This window comes from Leiobunum rupestre, chromosome 3, assembly GCF_980474605.1.
Source record: "Leiobunum rupestre chromosome 3, qqLeiRupe1.1.hap1, whole genome shotgun sequence".
In the NCBI taxonomy this organism is placed as follows: Eukaryota; Metazoa; Arthropoda; class Arachnida; order Opiliones; family Sclerosomatidae; genus Leiobunum; species Leiobunum rupestre.
Window position 1 is genome coordinate 13953642 of NC_143386.1, and position 22731 is coordinate 13976372.

General features: G+C 37.0%; 1 protein-coding gene across 1 annotated transcript in view; it reads right to left on the reverse strand.

Moving 5' to 3' along the window:
- Nucleotides 1–15806: 15806 nt before the first annotated feature.
- Nucleotides 15807–22731, reverse strand: part of Naam (Nicotinamide amidase) — a 70119-nt gene continuing 63194 nt past the window's right edge. The window contains exon 4 of the mRNA XM_090167835.1: nucleotides 15807–17735. Coding sequence (XP_090023961.1) covers nucleotides 17217–17735 — 519 coding nt within the window. The 3' untranslated portion in view covers nucleotides 15807–17216. The remainder of the gene's footprint in view (nucleotides 17736–22731) is intronic.

Below are 22731 nucleotides of genomic sequence, written 5' to 3' on the forward strand. Positions count from 1 at the left end.
GTTACTTTATTTTCAAGAAAAAGATTTGGAAAGTTTATATCTCCTCTAGTATTAAATTATTCATTGTATCATTGACCATTTTGTTCATGTATAAAAGTTATTAAATTTAAAATTAATAACGTAAAATAATATAGTTCATTTAATCCATGTTTTTCTAATAAAATATAAGTGGTTTCATAGACAAAGTAAAAAGATTTGAAGGCTGTATTTGGATAATGAATTGATCAATATATAATGCTCTTCTCGAAATCCATATAATTGTAGAGAAATAAATTTCTTATCAGGTTAAAACCGACACTCCCATTGACATTTGGCGATGGAAATGACCTTGAGACGTCCAACTGCGCCTCTTCTAGATTAAATAATATAAATCTTATTACGTAATGTCGTATCTCTGTAGTCGAATTGAGAAAGACCTCCAAATGTTTTATTGTAACAGAGCCAAATAGAATGAGATAAGATTCCGCGCAGATCAGATCGAGAAATAACTCACGCATAAAAGCGCCGTTCCCAAGAATAACGAGGCATACTTAACTTAAATTAATAACTTGTCAGAGTGATTTTAAATATAGAATACTACTTCTCCAAAAACATTTTTTGTTGTATCTTGAAGGTCATAAATATCTAATTGTTTATTTGCATAAAAAATTATTATTTGGTACACTGAATAGTGTTATGCTTATAAATTAATTCTGAAATAGCTACGCAAAAGCTATTCTAAGTAGTACCAGCTTGGTGTTGTTCCGGACGTGATATCTTAGTTAAAATTTACTAATTGGTAGGTTCGAGAGTACCGCTTTACAGCTTTCTCATTGAAATGGTTTGTCTGCCGCCTATCGGTAAAATTTGTTTTTAGAAAACTACGAAATCTTTCCGTTTTTTCTGAAATTTAAAAAAAAATTCATTTTCAATAAATATACCCTGAAAGTTTCTGAGCAAATCGTTATATAGAGTAAAATTTAAGAAATTAGAATATTAAAAAAATTGCATGGTTCCTCGGATTTGGTCTAGTGTGAAAAGCGGTTTCACCAGAAGAAATGTGATGAAAGCTGTTGGTCTAAAGTCTAAGCCATACTGTACAGCTATAAATCATGTTCTCCAAATTAATAACTTTCAGAACATGGTAAACGTCAATAATAGATTGCTGCTTAGTTTTATTTTCACTACTTTATTTTTCCTTAGACCCCCTCGTTTTTGGCAACATGATATATCACAAGGATTAATAATTTTTAATTAAAAGTGACAATTGCCAATATATCTTATATCCAAAAACATAGTGCAATCTCGATGCATCATAAAATGAATCTATTCGTATGTTGTATACAGATAATTCAGGTTTTCGAAATAGTCAGCAAAACCGAAATCGATGATTCATAATTATTTAGTGTTTTCCTCGTCCAAATTGTGTCAGAAGGAAACAAAGTAAACGTCCCCAAAATTAAATATCTCAGTAGATATTTGAAAAAGCTCATAAATTCAGGAGGGAAAATTCGTTTGGTGATTTACGACTTTGTGACCAGAGTTACCCGTTACCCAAGTGCGCCACAACTTTTAGTAGGGGTAGGACGGAGGCCGCGCCGTTTGGGCCAGTCCGGCCCTCTTTGTATATTTCCTTTTGAAGGTTATGTTTGTTTATGTCCAACAAAACCGTCAAAAATACATTCCTTCTTAGTGTTTATTTTCCCCAACCTTTTTCTTCTTGAAAATCTAGAGGGTTTTAAATTGAACCATGTGTTTCCATTTTCTGCGATTAAACCACGGGGTTAACTTTTAAACCCTGCTTCGACCCTTTGCTATCACAGTGTAGCAGTTAATGAATGGAATGAATGAATTGAATGAAATGAATCGAATGAATTGAATGAAATGAATCGAATGAATTGAATGAAATGAATCGAATGAATTGAATGAAATGAATCGAATGAATTGAATGAAATGAATCGAATGAATTGAATGAAATGGATCGAATGAATTGAATGAAATGAATCGAATGAATTGAATGAAATGAATCGAATGAATTGAATGAAATGAAATGAATCGAATGAATTGAATGAAATGAAATGAATCGAATGAATTGAATTAAATGAATCGAATGGATTGAATGAAATGAATCGAATGAATTAAAAAATGAATGGAATTAATGAAATGAAGGGAACAAATGAAATGGACGGAATGAATGAAATGAACGAAAACAATGAAATGAACGAAATGATGTTATTTAAAATGGTTCTAAACTTCTGGATTTTTCTTTTGAAAAGCTAGATAAATATAGACGGACGCATATTTGCCGAAAAATTTAACTAGTGAACCAAGGGTATTCACTCTTTCATCAAAATTTACCGGAGAGCTAATTTTGTCAATAATGAAAAACACTACTAGGTGGCGATAGTATCTGCTCTGCACTTAATGCAGATGTGTAAAACGTCTGAGAGAGTAAAGCTGGCGTCTCAAATGCCTACTCGCGGCTTTATTTCATTTATATCTGCTAAATACGTAAGCCACTAGGGTTAACAGGGGCGATGTTACTTTGAGGGGATCCATTTTGCCCAATTGAGGGTGGGGTCTAAAAAGTAACATTGCAACATTTACACAAAAGTACACTACGGGGTGCATCGAGTTCCAAAGCACTTGATATAAATTTTAGTGAACTTCACAAAAGATCGCCCACTATATTGTGCATTGCTTTTTTACTGTATTAAAAGCCTAATTACACTGTACATATGGAAATACAGAACCATTAGGCGTGTATTTCTGAAGCTCTTTCGATATAAACGTATTTGTATTTCGAACGGCGTCCAAAAATAGTGCCTTACTGTAATGAGAGGTTTCTTGATGGACTCACGGAACAAGACAAATTCGCCAGTAAAGTTTCTTTTCGCGTGTTTCGAACGTCACACCGCCAGAGCGCCCTTTTATCCAAATTAATATTCGCTTTTTACAGCTCCACCTGGTGACCGCTAAAACAGATTTAGTCCAAGGTCGTTACGACTTCATTAGGTGCAGCCTTCTATAGATCGAAAAAGCTGACCGAAGCCGCCGCCCCGGGATTTGGCGGCGCTGCGGTCGCCGGTAATGTACTCCTAATACCTTTCTTAATCTCTCTCTTCCCACCCAGCCACTCTGATTTTCCCCGGGAAGGAATTGTCTCATTCAAAGTATTCGATACCGATAGACGGCGCTACGAACGCTCCATTGAAAAACCTATATATAACTGCTTTTAATGGATGTCCACGTTAGGAACACCAGCTTTTCTTCATTGTCCCGGACAAATTTTTCTTGAAACACATTTTTCTCTTGGCTCAATTCGACTTAAGATCAATATTCCCTCACTTTTCTTCGTGGGGCCCCATAAATCTAAAGTTTTTGTTCGTGATTATGCTTTGATCTGGACCGCCTTGCCATGGTCTTGTCTTGATGGTCCGACACTGAAACCAACTAATATCAGTCGAGCATCATTTAAGGCCCTATAAACTTCGTTGACACCAAAATAAATTATGGACCTTATAGTTGTAGTCGATACTACGCCACAAAATATTAGTTTACCTCCTGCAAATTTGGTGCGATTACGAAAGTTGGCAATTTTTGATGAATTTCAATTTAAACCCCAGAAGACGGAAAAACGGAAAATTGGCGAAATCAGGTGATTAAGGCTATATCGTTCAATATTGAGAATGTATATGGCACTTTATTTGCCTACGATATTAATTAGCTAGAACACTCTAAATGACACTTTTCCCAGCGTAAATGCTGACGCAAAAACGGTCACCTGTATGGTTTTGTAAAAAATAACGGAAATTGTGGTTGGAAAGGGAAATTACAACCAATGAGGTAGAATAAATAGAGATCCAAACAAATATGGGATTCGCGGGACACGTTTTATTTCAGTAAGAGAATTAGCCTTTTCAGTTTACATAGAGCCACGTAATGGCAAATGCGAGAATCTCATGAACTGCTGGATTTTCATCTGCTAAGCAGACGATTTTTCAATAAAGTGTCTGCTGAGCAGACGAAAATCCAGCAGTTTATAAGCTTCTTGCATTTGCCACTACGTGGCTCTATGTAAACTGAAAAGGCTAATTAGGCTTAAGTTTCAACTTCCTCCAATCGTGCTGGTGCCATCTGTTTCTATTAGCAGACACTTTTACAAAATATATTAACGTTTAGTTTTATAATAACACGATAGATGGCACCAATACGATTTGATGCAGTTCGTTTACTAGGCCGAACTCTCCAACTCAACAAATACTGTCCCGTGAAACGATACGTCCTGGAAGGCGGTTTTGGATCTCTATTTATTCTACCTCATTGATTACAACGTATGGAAATGGAACTTTCGTTTCAATGTTACTAACAAAATAATTTGAATCCGACAAACTGCTATATTTTTTGCCGATTGAAAATCTTTTAACAACGAAAATGGTGGTCGTTCTTGCCAACGGAATATTTACCTGTCCTAAGCCTTTACGACAGTAATTTTAAAATATCGATTAAGACTCTTACGTAGTTCACAAATATGCCTCCATCAAAATTGGCGTTAGTGAAATTTCCAGCTAATGACGTTAAAAATCTCCATCATCAACTAATTTTAGCTTGAAGCCAAGGTCTATTGATAATTAAAAAGCATTAAAAGTAAAAATATGCTTTACTTTGGAGAAATTATGATAATTTATTGAATCGGAACAACAACACAAAATTGGCTATTAAAAACACTCGGTTCGTTTTCGAAGGTAGTTCTTTTCTAAATTTGAGACCAAAACAAGGGTTTGCTCCGGAATTTATTGCGATCAATGCCTTCTGGTATTCATTCTGACCACATAACTAGAAAAACTGCTAGTTTATAATGAGTAAATTAAAGCAACTGTCGGGTCTATCATTGCCAGCTGTATTATGAAAAGGCCCCTGTTATTAGAGATGGCCATGAATCTATTCGATTCTTGGAAAAAAAGCGACTTTAGTGGAGAGCGTGGTGCCTTCTATTAATGGCAAAGGAAGCTAAAATCCAAATTAGCGAAACCCTAACGTCGTCAGAGAATCATTGTAGATTATTATAATTATATACTCGTCTAAGAAGACTTTAACCATATTTATATATCCCATATAAAATTTATACTTAAAAATTACTATAATTTAAGTTACCGAACTAATTTACAGACGAGCTAATCAACTCGAAAGGTAAATACCCGCCTTTTGGGTCAAAATGTAGCTGAACTATCTGGTTTTGATTACGACGATAGCGACATCTGTTGAAAAAGAGCTACTTGACGTCTAGCCGACACTTGCTTAGTTTTCCGTCTTTGTAGACTTTAATTCCCCCATTAAGACGCGATAAATTTTTAAAAATAAGTGTAAAATTTTTATTAAATAAAAACGTTGAATTTTCGCCTCATGTATATAAATATAAAAAGCGCACTGATTGACTTATCTAATTTTTTCCATTAAACATCCATATTGTGAACTTCAACTTCGAATATCTCAGACCTTAGATGGTAATTTATCATTTGGCCTTCGATACGACATAGTTCTTCGGCAGATATATTTACATGTAAGCAGTGGCGGCGGAAACTAATTTTTAGGGGGGGGGGGGTACAAACCAGCAAACGCGTCCAACTTGGTAACGCGGGGGGGGGGGACAAAAGACAGTTATGTAGATGGGCCATTATATAACCTCTCTCCGGTCGGAGCGTTTTGGTGATTAGATGGAAAGTAATCAAATGATATTAATTGTCCGGTGTTATACGCTCCCACCGAAAATGATTATAAAAGGGGAAAGGGAAAGGGGAGGTTGTGGAATCTCAGACGGAAAAACAGTATGATCTCAATCAAAATTCTCTTTATTAACCCTTTTCAACAAAAATACACTTTATCAACAATGTAATGGGGACATAAACAAAAATAATGAAATAAAACGTGGGGACCTGGCAAAATCTTAAAGGGAACTTACTCTTTCTTTCGGTTCTCGGCCTTAGTGACTGATAGCTCGGGAACTCACGGGTAAAATGAAAATTTCCGTAGGGTTAGGGGACTTGACTGCTTTGTTTAGTTGGGTCTTAGAAGGGAAACTCTAGATTTGGGTTGATTTTGTCAGTTTGAGGGTGGGGGACTTTACTTGACTCGCTATTTGACCCAGTGAATTTTTAGAAGGAAACTTAGGAGAATCTACTACTTATCAATTGTCCTTTTGTTTGGTGACTTTGCTTCTTCTTGGAGAGGAGGGATTTCTTCTCTTCTTTCGCGCGGGGGGGTCTCGTTCTCACTGTCCGATGGGGGGGGGGACAAACAGTCACAACACTTCGTTCAAACGCACGCGGAAGGGTTGCACGTTCCCCGAACGGCAAGGGATGAATCATGCTTTTTCGGGTCTACGTGACTTGACGAATTTGAGATCGGTGGTGAGTTGGGGGTCCTTTCGTCTTATCGCGTCTTTGGTAACCTTGGCCTTGTTACTGGGGTCGCCCATATATGATTTATACTATGGCTATTTTTAGAATTTTATGATAGTTTCAAGGTTTTTTGCGTGGGCTCTCTCAAACTGACAATAAAAACTCTCCTCCCTGCCTCCTTCTATTGAATTCATTGGGGCCTAGGCTTAACACGGAAATCTACATTACTTTACATTTAACTTTCATATTTGACTAAAACTTAATGGGGATCACACTTAAATTACATTTCTAAGCTTGGGCCATCAGGTCATATAGTTCCTTAGGGAGTTTATACTTTAGAAATGACTAGGGGGCCAACCTTTATTATATACATGACTTAAACTTAAATTTGTACTTAGAATATTTAACATTTCTTAGATTTAGATATTTATATATTATAACAGGGGGGTACTTTACTTACGACGTTAGTTTATTTATAAAAATAGATTTATTGCGTAGGAAACTAATTTATTATATCGATATTACGTTAGTTACGTCAGCTTAACCTTAAACACATACTGACGAAAAGTTCGAGGGGACATTCATAAAGACTTACTTCGCTTACCTGATTTTAAAACAAGACGAGGAGTACGCAAAACCTAGAAACACTCGGGGACTTTACATAAAATATAAAATGGAATAGAAATGACAAATTATTGAAACAAAACAAGAGAATGCAACCAAGGCGGTTACAATCTGTAGTAATTGGTAGTATTACTGTACTGCAATTTGGGGGGGTACAAATACATACATTGTAGCCTCCTAGTGATATCTGAGGGGTACAATGTACCCCAGACCCCTGTACCCCCCTATTCCGCCGCCACTGCATGTAAGTGCCAAATTTCTTTAAAATCGGATTAACTGTTCCTACGCCTATTACGATGACAAACATTTGGTCATTTGAGTCGGTGATCAGGAAAGCTTTTCTTCATTAAAGGGAATATCACCCGCAAAGCGATCTTTATGGAAGACCCCTTCAATTTTTCAAATTACCCTGTACAGTAGCGCCAAACATTTCTAAAGCCAAAGGCAAGAGCGGCCAGAGCTGCAAACGTTTGTGTTCCACACCAAATACCTGAGGTTATATTCCTTTTAATTAAAAGTATAAAAATATCGCTTTCTAGATAAATATCTTTGTAGACAGTTTATCCAAAAGTTGTGTTTTAGAATCTAGATGCACAATTTTTCTGTGAACACCTTAGATCAAAGTGACCAATGTTCTAAAAGTAGCAGCACCTAGTGAAGACCCAAGGTTTCAAGCAATTAACATTACCAGTGTGGGGTAATTATCTCGTTACTGATATATTAAATACCCGTGTTAACCCTATTTAGATTAATCAGCATATTTTAATTAATTTTCAGTGGCGTTACCAATTAAGGTGGTATCAAGACTTTAAATTATTTTATCTTGTCTCTTAAAGGAAACATAACCTTAGTCTAGAAAGTTGAAGAAAATCCTGCTCAAGGTAAGGAATTTACACCTCACAGCAGAATGGAAAATTGGTATTTCCTACTACATCGAGTATTGGCTGAACCCTTAGGCGGGGGAGGTAGGGTTATACTTACTTTGAATATAATTTTAGTCGATATAACATAGAATTTGAATTCCTCTTTATCCAAATTAACTTTTGAAAATCAGTGAACATAACGCAACTAGCCGTTAACGCGAGAAGCTTACTTAGCTGTTAGTGCGTGGCGTTATGTTTCTCGTGTGCACGTAAATGAAAGAGTATGGTGGGTGGTACCCAAATTTTCAGAAAAATTAGGATAATCCGAAAATTGATGGTACAACTTTAGGCGGCGCGTCTGGGGGGCGGTAGCCCACCCGATAGCTTTTTAGGGATTAATAATTAGTAATTAATTAACTAATTAATTAATTATTATCGAAATGCTTTAGAACTTACATATATACACTAATTACCACCCTGGTTAAGGAAAACATAATATGTTAGGTATTTTAGATAGGGGGGGCTATATACTCCGCCCCCTTCGCACATTTGAAGTTAACTCAGTTTTTTAACTAAACCACGTGATGTAGGGTATCAAATTAAAGCGTATAACCTCAAGACTAATACTATGTAAACTATGATAACCCTGGGTGTATTTATGCAAAGTATTAAAGATATGGGGCGCGTTAAACCATAACTCCAGATACTTTGATGTCACCGTTTGGAATATAACCGCACGGTGTAGGGTATCGATTGAAAGCTTATTACGTCAAAAATTATAATATATAGAGAGCAGGCTAAGATCGCGTTAATTAAAGCAATTTTTCAGGTTATAAAAGGGTTTTCTATTACTGAAAGATAAATATTTATTACGCTATTTTAATACAACAATATTACATTTTTAAAGAAATGAAAATTTTTAAAGGGGAATACACCTTTTAAAAAGAAAGTTCCGTTTCACTGTCATCATCTTCACTATAATCTTCAAGGTCTTCGGCATTTTTATTTTCTATATACGAATTGTCACAGTTTTCTGGGTCGCCCCCACAAGCGCACATTTCAGTACATTTAATTCGAGGAGCGTGGAAAGCGCATTTACACAGGGGTTTACAGCCACGTCCACAATTGCACTTAATAAAATCCAAACCGTCCTCTGGAGCGCAAGGAAGGTGGCATAAAACTGGTTGATAGGTACCATCTTGAACGAACCACCCGTAATTATCTGGTGGGGGAAATCGGTATTATATCTGTTGCCCATTCCATGCTTTGATAATGTTCCCTACGTATTGCGGGTCTCAATGCTGCGGATGTAGGTGGTAGCATTTCTCCTTGCAACCTTTTTTTGAAAGAAGCCACCGACGAAGCTCGCCCAGTGTTGTTTTCGATACATTCTTCGTTGGTTTTAGATATATGAAGCAAACAAACTTCTCCAATAAACTGAATATTTCTTCTGTAATGTTTTCGCCTTCTCCAAGTGACGCTATCACGTACAGAATGTCCTCGTCCGCCTCTAAAAATGCTTTTCAAAATGACGTCTCAGCTTTTCCCGCGAACCAGCCATTCACATCAGAACCGGATACGGCGTGAAATCCTGGAAGAGCCGACGACCTCAGTGTCTTTCAAACTTATTACAATTTTTTTTACACCTGTTTGAACAAATGTGATTTGAGGACAAAATAGCTAAAATTATAACATCAGTATCCGGAGAGAATATGTACAATCTAGTAGCACCTTTCCTCGAAGAATATATAGCGTGGAGTATTAATATAGTGTCTGCCTCTTCGTGAGAGCTTTTTAAATCGGAGACAGATTTGTAGATTTGGCTACTTCTTTGTACGACACTATTACGTTTTTGTTTAAGATTTTACCTTCCTGTATTAAGGCATTTCCAATGAAAATTGTAAGTTCGTCTTTGGTTTTAACGCGAGACAAAAGTTTCTTTAAAGAAACATTTCGAATTTGGGTGTTGTTTACAATTTTATATTGCACAGGCGTTGTTCCTTTTTGTCTCCTCAAACGTGTAGCGTTTTTTAACGAGTTCTCTATAAATATGTGTCGAATACTACTTGAATCTCTGAGAATGTTCCATATGTAGTAAAGATACGATGGCAGAACTCTCTGGCTAGGTCAGCGCGAGTGTTCAGATTTTTGGAAGTTAATGATTGAACTTCGGCCATTCTATCTACTATTGCTACCTCAAATAGTTCCATAATATTTGTAGATATATTTAGCTCGACCTCAGGACCAGCACTGTGACTTTCCCTCGATTTGACTAGTGATTGGAGGAGGTTAACTACTTTGGGTTTATCACCATTGTGGTTTAAAGAACCATCCGCTCCAAACAATGCCCGTGAGACAACAGTCAATTCAAAAGTATTGACTATCTCTTCTAGTTTTAGATCTTGTCGAGATTGACACAACAGAATCAGCCACTGAAATAGATTTCGGTCTACTTTTAGTACTACCTCTTTAGCTTTTGTTTTAAACTTTACGCTCTTGGCCGTTGTTTTCCAGAGTTTGGGGTTGATGTTGCGTAACGGATCTCAAAGGTTTTTACTTCCATCTATAATGCGTTCCTTTACAAATTTCTGATATTCTATCGAACCAATATCTGACATATCGCAGACATCTTTGTATACGACTTCGTGTGCAAAAGATTTGGTGACAAGATTGATAGCTTTCACGTTTAGGCGCCCGTGACATCTTAAATATAAATTTCAATCCCCAGAAAACGAACGTTTCCTTAGCTGACTGAAACTCTTTGCTTAATAAATCGAGGTTCTCGAAGTCAACAAACGCTATCGATCTGCCCATCCACATGACCCTAAATAATAGCCCTGAAATTTGGTTTTTCATTCGTGCTACAGTTAGGTGTTTGCCTTATTCGCCCGCTTATCTTTATCCCGTTCCATGCGAGCCCGCTAATTACGCATGGTTTCATAATAGATTTCTAACTTTATGGCTCTGGAATTTTTTTTATTTTGTTTAAGTTTACCCCTTGAAACTATATTTTTTTTTAAATAATACTTTTTGACGTAATAAGCTTTCATTTGATACCCTACACCGTGTGGTTATATTCCAAACGGCGACATCAAAGTATCTGGGATTATGGTTTGACGCACCCCTATCTTTAATACTTGGCATAAATACACCCAGGGTTATTATAGTTTACATAGTTTTAGTCTTGAGGTTATACGCTTTAATTTGATAACCTACATCACGTGGTTTAGTTCAAAAACTGAGTTAATTTCAAATGTGCGAACTGGCCGGAGTATATAGCGCCACTTATCTAAAATACCTAACATATCTTAGGTTTTGCTTAACCAGGGTGGTAATTAGTGTATATATGTAAGTTCTAAAGCATTTCAATAATAATTAATTAGTTAATTGATTACTAATTATTAATCCCTAAAAAGCTATTGGGTGGGCTACCGCCCTCCAGACGCGCCCCCCCAAAGTTATACCATCGATATTCGGATACTCCTCATTTTTCTGAAAATTTGGGTACCACCCACCATACTCTTGCATTTACGTGCACACGAGAAGCGAGGTTTTTTTGTTACATAACGCCACGCACTATGTTGGATTTTCGATTTAGAAAAAAAATGAATTTTTATTCGCGAAATTAGCTGTATAGATGGCAGCAGCGAGTGAGTTATGTATGCGAAAATAATCGCACTGATCTCCATGTTTGAACTTGCCCAACTTGATTCTATCTCCATTTTTGGAAAGACAGTTTCGATACAATAGGAAATCATTACTTTTCCACAAATTCGCTGGACGCTATTCATACAAAGGTTGACGGGGGAGGGGGGAGGGTGCCACTTTCAAAATTGGTTGTTCACGTCTGGCGAATCCATAAAGGGCCGCCAGTGGCGGCGCTAGGGGGTAGGCCAGGTAGGCCACTGCCTACCTTAAAATTTTGAGGGGCCCCAAAATTATCCTATAAGGGACCCCAAATTGATCTAGAAAGGGTCTCAAAATTGTCATAAGAGATAAAATTATTTATAAATAACAATGAAACAATTGTCGATAATGTATTTAGAAATTTTTGAGGTATCTCCTAGTAAATAAAACCAGTTCTGTTATATTTGGACTCGTTTTACTGTTGTTAGAACTTTTTTGTTCGTCAGGTATATCACTACTTTATTTTATTGAAGCATTTCGTTGAGAAAAAAGGGGACCCGGGTCGGGGGCCCATTTATTTGGTTTGCCTACCCTCGCGAAAATTCCTGATGCCGCCACTGAGGGCCGCCTTTCTTTCGTGAGACGTAAGCAGTGAAGACAAGCAATATGAGGTCGTTCGACCTGAATATCAATTTTTCAATAAAAAGTCGGAGACATTGAGAATAAAGAGATGAGAAAGCTTCAGGATTTCACGAAATTTCCTGGTAGTCGTGTTCTATTTATTAGGCCTATTACACGTATCATAGGTAATATAACAACAAAGTGTATAACAATTAGCAATTTTATCCCTTAAGTAACGTATTTTCAGTGTTATTGCGCATTCAATGTTAAACCCAGCACAGAGCCCCCTGGTGTATGAATATGTCAAAGGCAAAATTTTATATTACCAAGGACGATAATATACCGTTGAAGTTCGGTTGTAGGTCCAGGTTGAGAGCTAGATGAGAGTGTCAGTGTCGAATAAAAGTTCGGCTTGAAAATTACGATGAAAACAATAACAAAGGTGTCATACACATTATTATTATCTTATTTTAAATTATTTCAAATGACCTATACTTACGTTTCAGGTGAGTATGTCACGCGGAAATCCCGTGGGCGCTTTGGGAATCTAACCCCACAAAAAAACATACGGGGGCAATGGGGGAAAAATTCTAATATCACTGCCTGAATTTTGTTATTTTCCTTTTCAAGATGCAGGTACATTAAGGCGGCATAAGCCTAAAATTGATTTCGATAAATTCATCCACACAGAAAGTCGTGTCGGTGACGGTCGTCGTGTACCCAGTTTTACCCAGTTCACTTAAGATATGCCGCTGTCACACGGTGTCATCTTTCGTCCCGTCTTCCATAAAGTTATAGGTCATTTCGGTTGGAAATAATATAAAATCAAAAGTTATTTTTTTTCCCATATGGTTTGTTAAAACGCTTTAGTTTTTGATAAAATTAACGTGAGGTTTTATCCTGGCTAGCTGGAGTTGGCAGTCCGTTAAATTGCGAGGTCTTACAATATTTACCAGGTTTTTAAATATTCTAGAAAGCCTAAAAATGGATATAAGTTGTTTTGGGTTTAAATATAAGATACGTGCTCCGCCTCATTCTATAGCGTGTTTTCGTTTCACGCTGTACATCGATCGTGACAATGCCTACAAGAAGCCGAGATGCCACTAGATACGATCGAAGCGTGGTCCGCGTGTTACAGTCAAAGAACTGTCGTCGAAACAACGCCTTACACCTGATAAACTCGCGAATCCTAATCATGAAAGTTTCTCCAGTGTGCACACATTGTTATCGCCTCACGAAAGACTGCCTCTTCTGTGGCCTTTCGAGAGACCAGTTTTTACATTCTGCCCTAAAACAAACACTGACTACAGCATGTTCTATTTCGTGTCGGGAAGTCTAGGAAATATAATTAAATTTTGTTCTAATTCAAGCTTAGCTTGTTTGCTTACGTTCGGTTTCCAAAGTGATATTGTTTCGGATAACTTCAATTTTACAAGTACGCTACTAGGTGGTTTTTTTACGCTCAGTCCTAAACATTTGCCGTATATTATAAGTCTCTTAAATTTTTTGCATACTATCTAGGGTATAAAGGACATTATTGGATGTAGAACCCTCCTCAATTCTGACAAAACAGGCTCGAATTTAATTTTTTTGATACACTGCTCAAAGTCCAGGGTATTACAAAAATTCGACTTTGAAAAGCTCTGTTTCGTAAACTTTTAGTGATAGAGATAAATTTCGGTTATACGTGTAGTAAAAAATGCCCTAAGCCAAACTAGATATGTAACTCACCCAGGTTCGATATCTAAAGAGTTTAATTAAATATTAATTAATTGGTTTCCGAAATATTAAAGAGCACCACATATTTGGTTAGGCGCGCGTGGAATTTGTGAGTGTGAAATGTGGAATTGGAATGAAGTCAGTGGTCTACAAATTTCTACCACGCTGTTGAAATATCACGCTGCAAAGAAAAGGAAATATTTATAATTATATATGTTAAATCTTCTAAACGTTCTAATCCCATCAAACCATCTTCCATGACTTGTATACACAAAATATGCATATAAGAGTTACGCACATAAAATATGTTATTGTCAGCTTTTATTCAATTATTTCCCACAAAACATAAAAATTAAAATTTCTTAATGAATATTTGTCATGTGAAAGCAAAATCTATGAAATCATGGCTGCTAGTAACAACCGTATTTAATTTTTTTAGTTCCAGTATTCCCTTTGAAAATTTTCTGGATACATCACAAAGTATATTTTTAATATTTATCAAAGATGTAGATGTTATCAAAATACTCTAAAGGTGATTAGTTAAATACTATTCCTGTTACCTAGGTCTCTTTCTATTCATTGTTAATAGGTGGCGCTTCAACGAGTAATTGTGACGCAAATATAAGACTTACGACTACTGTTTTGTTACGGTGCTCCGTTGAAAAGAGCAGGTTGTATCTTACCTGAAATTTTAATAGAGTTCGTGAGTAGAATTCCTCTTAAACCCATATTTACAAGACGACAAAATGCATTCATGGACAATGGTACAGTATTTCGTATGTGTTATAGTATTATCTTTGCAATTACAAAGACGAAATGAAAAGCCTAAAACCAATCTAGTTGTTATTTAGTCTAAACGCGTATTGTATCGTCGGGTACACAGATTCGCTGAAAACTGAAACAAGTTAATAACTGTGCTGTTGAGAGCTTTGTTAAAAAGAAAAGACGGAAAAGAGTATCCTTTAACCGAACAAAACAGGGGGGTGTCCTGATGTCATCGACACTCAAAACCAATCTTTCAAAAGCGGGGTCGAGATAATTTTCATTTGTAATTGAAAATATTTGTTGTTTCATGATTATATATAATATGAATAATATTGTTATAGATAATCGTGGTTCATAATCAAGTAAGTTTATTGAGGTAAGAAAAATCATTTAATAAATATGAAATAGCAAATTTTGATATTAATTTTTCGTTTAATTTTCATCCGCCATGACGTTGGCTTAGTGACTTTCAGAGGCCTTCATATCCCGAGATAACAAAAATTATTCCCGCATTATTTCCGAAGGGGTAGTCACTTAAGTAATCAGGTATATAAATCCTAGATAATCACGGGAATTCACTATAAAAAATCACTTGAAATCACCGGAAAATGTGAATTATCACTGCAAATCATCCAAAAAGTATAAGCAATCACCGATTATTTTACGAAAATCAGTAATCAGGTGATAAAATATTTACAAGTGACTACCACTTTGATTTTTCTGATGAATGCCGCTTGAAGAACCACATAATCATTTTAAAAAATCAAATCCAAATTTGAGGTAGCTCGTCCGCTTTTGAACCTCTTCATAGTAGATCTGGCCAATCAAATTTTGGTATTTTACTTACCCTATTTCTGCATACATTTAATTGAAAGGAACATTAAAAATTAGAAAAAACAACCAAATTATATGTACTAGAACACAATTTAACAGAACTTAAGCCCGCTGATGGCTTGGTTTCGTACTTATGGGATGATAATATAGATGTATGTTTTTGTATAAATTATCCATTACGAAAATGGTGGCTCAGATAAGATTTCTAAAATGGGCGCAGGGAATTCAACTGTGACCCAAATTATGTTTTTTCGATAAAATGGTTCGATGCAAACAGATTCAATTAAGATTTTATACAAATCTGGACATTGAATCAACTCATTTTCGTATGGGATGAAGTACTTAGAACTGTTTGTTTAAATAAAATAGCATCAGGAAGTTTTTCTGTTTCTTTATTTTGGAAGGTTAAGGACTAGATAACATACTAATTAAGTTCATAAGATAAATGCCACGGAAGTGTGAAATTTTGCAGCCGAGATGCGCCCACTGATAACGGACCTTTGCTGCTGCTTCATTTTTATTGGTTTCACTCGGTTAAAATTTTAAACATATAGCAATGGAAACGATGAAATAGTAAGGTAACAGGAATTCACATGGACACTAGGAATGCTTATCCAGTTCAATATCACTGCCGATTAGGCGTGGCTTCTCCCGTCCTCCTCATTATGATTGAGGGCCTGCAAACCAATGAGAAGGTTTCTCTTTTATCTATTTATCAGTTAAACAGTAAACATCTCGGCGGTCGAGGGGCCGTTACTAATGAATTAGTAAATGTTACAGGAGCTTTAATGTAACAACCGTAATTCTAAACCAGAACATAAATTATAATTTATTTAAAAGTATATACTAGTAATTTATTATTTCATTTTCTCTTTATGATTAGTTTTTAGATGTAAAACAATATAACAGACTTAGTATTGGTCACATAATTTAGCGGTGGGGCCTTGGAAATTTAATTGCGTTACGTAATTTGTGAACGCCCCCTGACGTGTTTTTAAGGCGGAGCGTAGGAGGACTACGCCGGTCCATAACGTTGCAACACTCCTTACCCCATTGATATACGCTCGGATAGTCATTCTAAGTTACGAATATGAATTCTTGATAATACCACCTTCCTGTTTTTCGTTAGAGCGGTATTTACTTCCAAGATGGCATATTCAGAAATAAATGCACGACATGCATTAGCTTATCAAAAACGTTAAAAGCATACATTTTGAAACTAAAAACAAATATAAAGTTTTCGGGTCTTCAATATTTTTAAAATGCTATAATTATACAAAATGAAAACAGTAAAATAAAAACGGGGACTGTAAGTCGCGAGTTACAATGTTATACGAACCATAGCAGTCCTAAGTCATTCAACCTTAGAGGTATCCATAGCTTCCGTTGTACCTTCACAAATATTACCATCACAGTTTGAACCAATTTCGTGTATCAAACAATACCGGGATTAGATTTTTGTGACATTCAAATAACAAAACTTGAGGTGTGAAGTGAATAAACCGAGTTGAGTTCAATTCGTTTTTAACAAAAGATTGCAAAAACCACTTCGTTGTATTAAATTCAAATTAGTCACTCATTACAAGTTCAGTTTTTCTAGTGCACCGTAACACGAATGCCATCTTGAAAGGAAATTCTGGAAAAAATCCAGGCGTCTAGATTGAACTATTGGAAGAATCTATATTCCAAACCACAAAGACATCTGATACACCTAGGAAATGAATATACGTTTTTTACAACCTTACGCTAAGATTAAATTATTTATAGTATAATTTCATTCGGGAAATTATTCAACGGCCTTTTTCTGCAGAGTGGAGGCAAGCACCATGGCCGACCGGTAGCCAATCTCTAGCTTCCTGTCCTTGCCCTCGACGATGTCCTTGACCTCGTCGGACTGGACCAAGATGGCGCCTTTCGCGAGCAGCTTCTTTATCATGTCCGAAATATCCTCGCTGCAGACGCCGCGACTCGCGTCATCGACCAAGTACGTGCGGTACCCATTCTCGAGCGCGTGACGGGCAGTGAAGGCGACGCAAATGTCGTAAGCCAGTCCGCAAATGAAGACGTCCGTGACGCCTCGACCCGCGAGTTCAGAGTTCAAGGAAGTCTCGGATCTTTTCTCGTTGTCCCAGAACGCCGAATAGCTGTCGATCTCGGAGTTGGTGCCTTTGTGGACGAAGACCCCGTTGTCCACTACCTTCAGTTCCGGGTGCAGCTCGGACCCCCACGACCCTTGAATGCAGTGCACCGGCCACATCTTCTGCTCGATTTTGTTGGGACCGTCGAAGACTACCGTGTCGTAAACCTGACAAATACACCGGGAAATAAAAATCAATTATTCGACCGTGATACGATAACGCGTTTACGCGTTTTTTCAGTGTTTGCCTATGGTATCGAAGACAATTCCCCTGCAAAATAGTGGCCAATAAGTGGAAACTTGCGCTGCTACTGGCGTGACTGAGATAGATGTCCTCTAAGCCAGCGGTTCCTAAAAGGTGTTCCGCGGAACCCTGGGTTTCCGCGGAAGGGTCACAGGTGTTCCGAGAATTCGCCGTGCGGCCATCTTTGTTTGTGTCAAGAGTCTTTTAAGATAATTAAAAAAATGAGTTGGGTTCCGCCAGAATTAGGTGGATAATTTAGGGTTCCTTGGCCAAAAAAAAATGGGAACCGCTGCTCTAAGCAGATGGTGCGTAATTTTCTTAAAACTACTATTGTAATAAATACACGTTATCAAAGAGTAAGGGACTAGACTAAGCAACGGTTCCCAATTTTCAAAAGATGCGGATTACGTCATGTTGTTTCTTTTTCTGGGTCAATCGTAGGCTAGGCCTAGATTTTAGCAGTATTTTCATTAGTTTAGATTAAGTGTACGATTAAGTTAGGTTAGGATAACGTTGGGTTAAACTGGGCCACAAAGCTAGATATCGTCCACCATTATGAGTTTATATTAAGACATCAGAAATTATGTATGGTTTGCGACGAATTTTTGAAACAAAATGCGTAAAAATCTTCTAAATAAAAACCAAAAAAAATTCTATATATAAGAACATAATTCCGCATCATTCTCATATTATGAGCGAGCTCCGTTCTTCAAAAAGCTCTTTTAGTATTGGCTAGCATTGAAAATGAGGGGAGCACGAGCTCCTAATTTGCCCATCTCTGCATACTATAAATCCTCAAAATCATGTACATAAATGTCGGCGAATCAGTTTGAAGCATATTTAGTTCCAACGAAATGAACAATTTTAGCAAGAATCCACTAACTAGCGGCAAAAAAATCTAAAGTCATAGGAAGCAGCGGTTTATAGTGTTGGTGTTCCACACAAAGATATTGAGGTTCTAGTCCCTTTAAGTACAATTTAACATAAATCGTCGAGTCAAGATGCTAGCGCCGCCAGTAGCATAAATATTTCCACTCATTTCTCAAAATTCTGTGGGCATTTCCAGTGATTTTATTAAAAAAATTCCCAGGTGGTTTCGGACTAACAGTGTGCTCTTTTTGACCTAAAACGTTTTATTCGCCTGTTCCGGGGATAAGAATTATTCCGCGCCATAAACTATTCGCTTGTTCCGGAGTATAAGGGCTACTCTTTTTACTCCTTCTGAAAATGAGATAAAAAAGGGTAAATCGGATTTTGTCATCTGCTAGCCAGAATTTATCTGTTAAAAAGGCCACAGGCAGCCACTTTGGAAAAACGTGTTAACTCCTTCTCGAACTATTCGCCAGCACAGAATCGGAGTAAAATGACGTCATATCGTTACTCTTCTTCCCCTACTCTGAAATCCCGGAACAAGCGACAGAAATATCAGAGGTTATATTCCCTACCGGCGCGTGCTACAATCGCGTTGGAGGACGTTAGTTTTAGGGACTACGCTTGAGTTAGACCTGATGATGTTCCCGAAGGGGTAACGAAACTAGTTGTCGTTTTAAAAATAAAAACTTTTACTGTACAAGAAGTTGATGTTGTTGGTTTTAAGTTATTTTATGTGCAAGTGCCTTTATTAATTTTAATTTTTAATAATTAACCTAATCAGATACCAAGCTAAATTCTTGATGGTATCTTTGTGAGAAAACTACCTACCAAAATAATAAAGATAGTTAACAAAATTAAAACAGATTTGGCGGTGTTTATAGGTACGTATACGTACACTTGAACAACCGATTGCCAAATTAACCAATTCCAGCGATACAATACATGAATTCCACTACGCAAATGTTACTTCTCAATAACAAACAAGATACTTAAGCCTCAGAAATGTCGATACCAACCAAAATTATCGTTATTTAAAATACATTCTGATCACTTTCCATAATAATAATAATAATAATCAGCTAGGCTAATACCCAGCCCGCAGCTTTGACTACACTAAAGTGACGCCGTAACTTAATATAGAATTTAGTCTCTCGGTTAAATAGAAAAAATTAAATATTTATTTGACATGTGACGGTCCCTTTAAAAATGCATTTTGCGTGTCAAAATAGCTTTATATGTCATGCTCCAACAAGCAGGTAAATACGGGTGTTTATTCAAGACGTGTAGTGTCGTCGCGCGCAAAAAATCAATAGTGTTACATTGTTAATCAGTTTAAACTAGTCTAGAGGTTTAGTTTTACTTTTAGATTCGAAAAAATGAGGCGCAAATTCCGCTTTGCAAACAATAGGCGAAAACTATTCGCTAGTTTTGGAGTAATTTTTTAGGAAATAGCGAGCAACTTCAAAATACAAATTGGCTGTTATGTATGGAATAAGTTGGTAGTTTGGGGTAAAAGGTGTACTCTTTTCGTCCCAAAACGAGCGAATAGTTTTGGCCTATTATTATATTAGACTAATCATGGAATGATTTTTTTGGAAACATACGGAAAAATTTACGGAATAAAGGCCTCAGTCATTTTCCGACTTACAACACTATTTTGGAAACAGTAGTCCTCGAGGGGGTGGAGACGGGGAAGTTAAGTTGGGGGAACCCACTCCAAAGGGCGAAATACTAGGAAATAAGACAAACACTACGTGTTCATGGAGGTAGGAAACACGGAATTCGGTAAATCCCGATTTCGCTCTCCACGGGGAGCCTTTGCGGGACCCTACCAAAAAAACCACTGTTTAGAATTTTGATACTAGCTTCGATCTCTGCAAAATCTATTGGGCTCTGACGTCCGGTTCTGCTTGTGCAGAAAAGCCTAGAACACACATACGGAAAAATTGAACGTTTCTGTTTACGTTTCCAGTTTTGACACACACTTGAAAACGTATTTTGTTTTTTTCAACCACCATGGCGCCATCACAAATGCTAAATTTCAAACCAGAATAAGTTATGATAGATAATGGCGTCCAAAAAACATTTAGCAGGCTTTAAGCCAAGAATTAAATTCTACGTGTAGAAAGGTGCTTACCTCCTATGATAAAAGTGAAACCAATGGCTTGCCAAATGTTTTTTTTTTTAATATTGTATCCTTATAATTAGGATTTTTTTGTCAAAGAGGCAAGGGTAGTTCCTTACTTTTTCTATAAAGTGTTCCAATTCTTTTCTATTCAGAGCTTTCTTTGATTCAGCCATATTTTATCACGGAGAGCGACGGTGTATAAGACCGACTGCCTATTGGGTGGCTGATAACGTAAAATATTTTGCGGCGCAAAAAGTTGAACATTGTTCAACTCTCTATTCCGTCGCGATTCCGTCCCAATTTGGCGTATTTTTTTGCATTTACGTTGCGGTTTGGTTTTCCGTTTGATTTTTACGTATGTGTGTTCTAGGCTAAAGACCGAAAACTAATACGGCTCTAGCTCTATTCCTATCGCAATTTAGTCGAAAGGTCGAAATAAATTATGTGACTGAAACACAGTGTAATTGTTTGGGAAATTCCGTGAAGGAATGAATCAAAACGAGACGTTTTCGTTTCGTCCCGTTCAATAAACAATCCCACATTTCCACCTAAAAAACCCCCAGCATATCAAAGCCGTGTTCGTGCGTTTTCATTCTTAGAAAAAAATCGAATTTTCTGAAAAAATACGTGTCCATTACCCGTGTTAGCGAAAACACGTACTCTAACACACGCGTTTTCACGCAATGTAGCATGGATTTCGAAATTCGGTATTTCGGTTTACACCGAGCACGAATTTACAATTTACTACCTCCATGAAAACGTAGTCAAAGTGAAATGAAACGTAGAAGACAAGCAAAACGAACTTATGATTCCCGCAGCGAAAAAGATGAAATTTCGCGTTCTCCTCCTAACGCAGTAAGTTACTGAAGACAGACGTAGAACACATTCTTGATCAAACAATTTCCGCAATTACGAAACGCACTGTGATGTCCCCGTTTCATACATAAATTATCACATATTATTAACAATAAAGAGACGTTATGAAAAATTTTATTACTCCGACTTTAGAGAACAGCTTACGTCTCATAAGCCACCTAGCGTATTATGAAATTCTGTTTGGACGCTATAGCCCGGAGACATTACATGTCCGGGCGAATGAGACAAAGATGAGCTTAGTTGGCCGAAATTCCCTTCGGATGAACTTAATTATTCACTTCGGCGTCGCTAAACTTTCGCTGACTAATGGAATTTGAAATTGAACGACTCGCAACCCCGCGGGGAAAAGGACTTTGCGCAGGTCGGCATTTCACTGGCTCGCGGAGATTTCCAAGTTATAATTTAATTTCGAAGATACCGTCAGTCGGATAAGAAGTCGCGCTGATCTGAAATTCTCGTGGATCCGCGAAAGTTATTAAGAAGTCCATTATTTAAGCATCTCCTTCAGAAGCCCTTTTACAATTTCCTGCGGGCCATACCACATACTCAGATTGGACCAACGTTAAGAAGGGTTCCAAATTCACCGCTCCCACCTTTGGCTTTTGACATATTCGGCGCTGCCTAGTGGTTTTGTTGCCAAAGTAATTAAACCCAAATACAGGTGCTAAAATAAAGATTTTTTAGAACAGCCCAAAAAAATAATGGCGAGCGAGCCGCTAAATACAATCTAAACCCCTAAACCATAATTACAATGAGTTATAAAAGCAGTTGGAACATCGAAATTGTTTTATTATCTAACAACTTGTAGACGAATATTTTAACAAAAATGGCTGTAAAGAAGTCACTTTGTAGTTCAGAAAAAATGGATGCGTTTGTCGATATGTACCGGAAAGACCCTTAAGGTTAACAGCTATTTTAAATTGTTCATACTTTTTTGCGATACATTCATGATAAATAGCACAGCTCAAAACGATTTTCGAACTGCCCACTATTTTAGGCCATATCAGAACATCATGATTAAGCTTAACTATTTCTTTATCAAC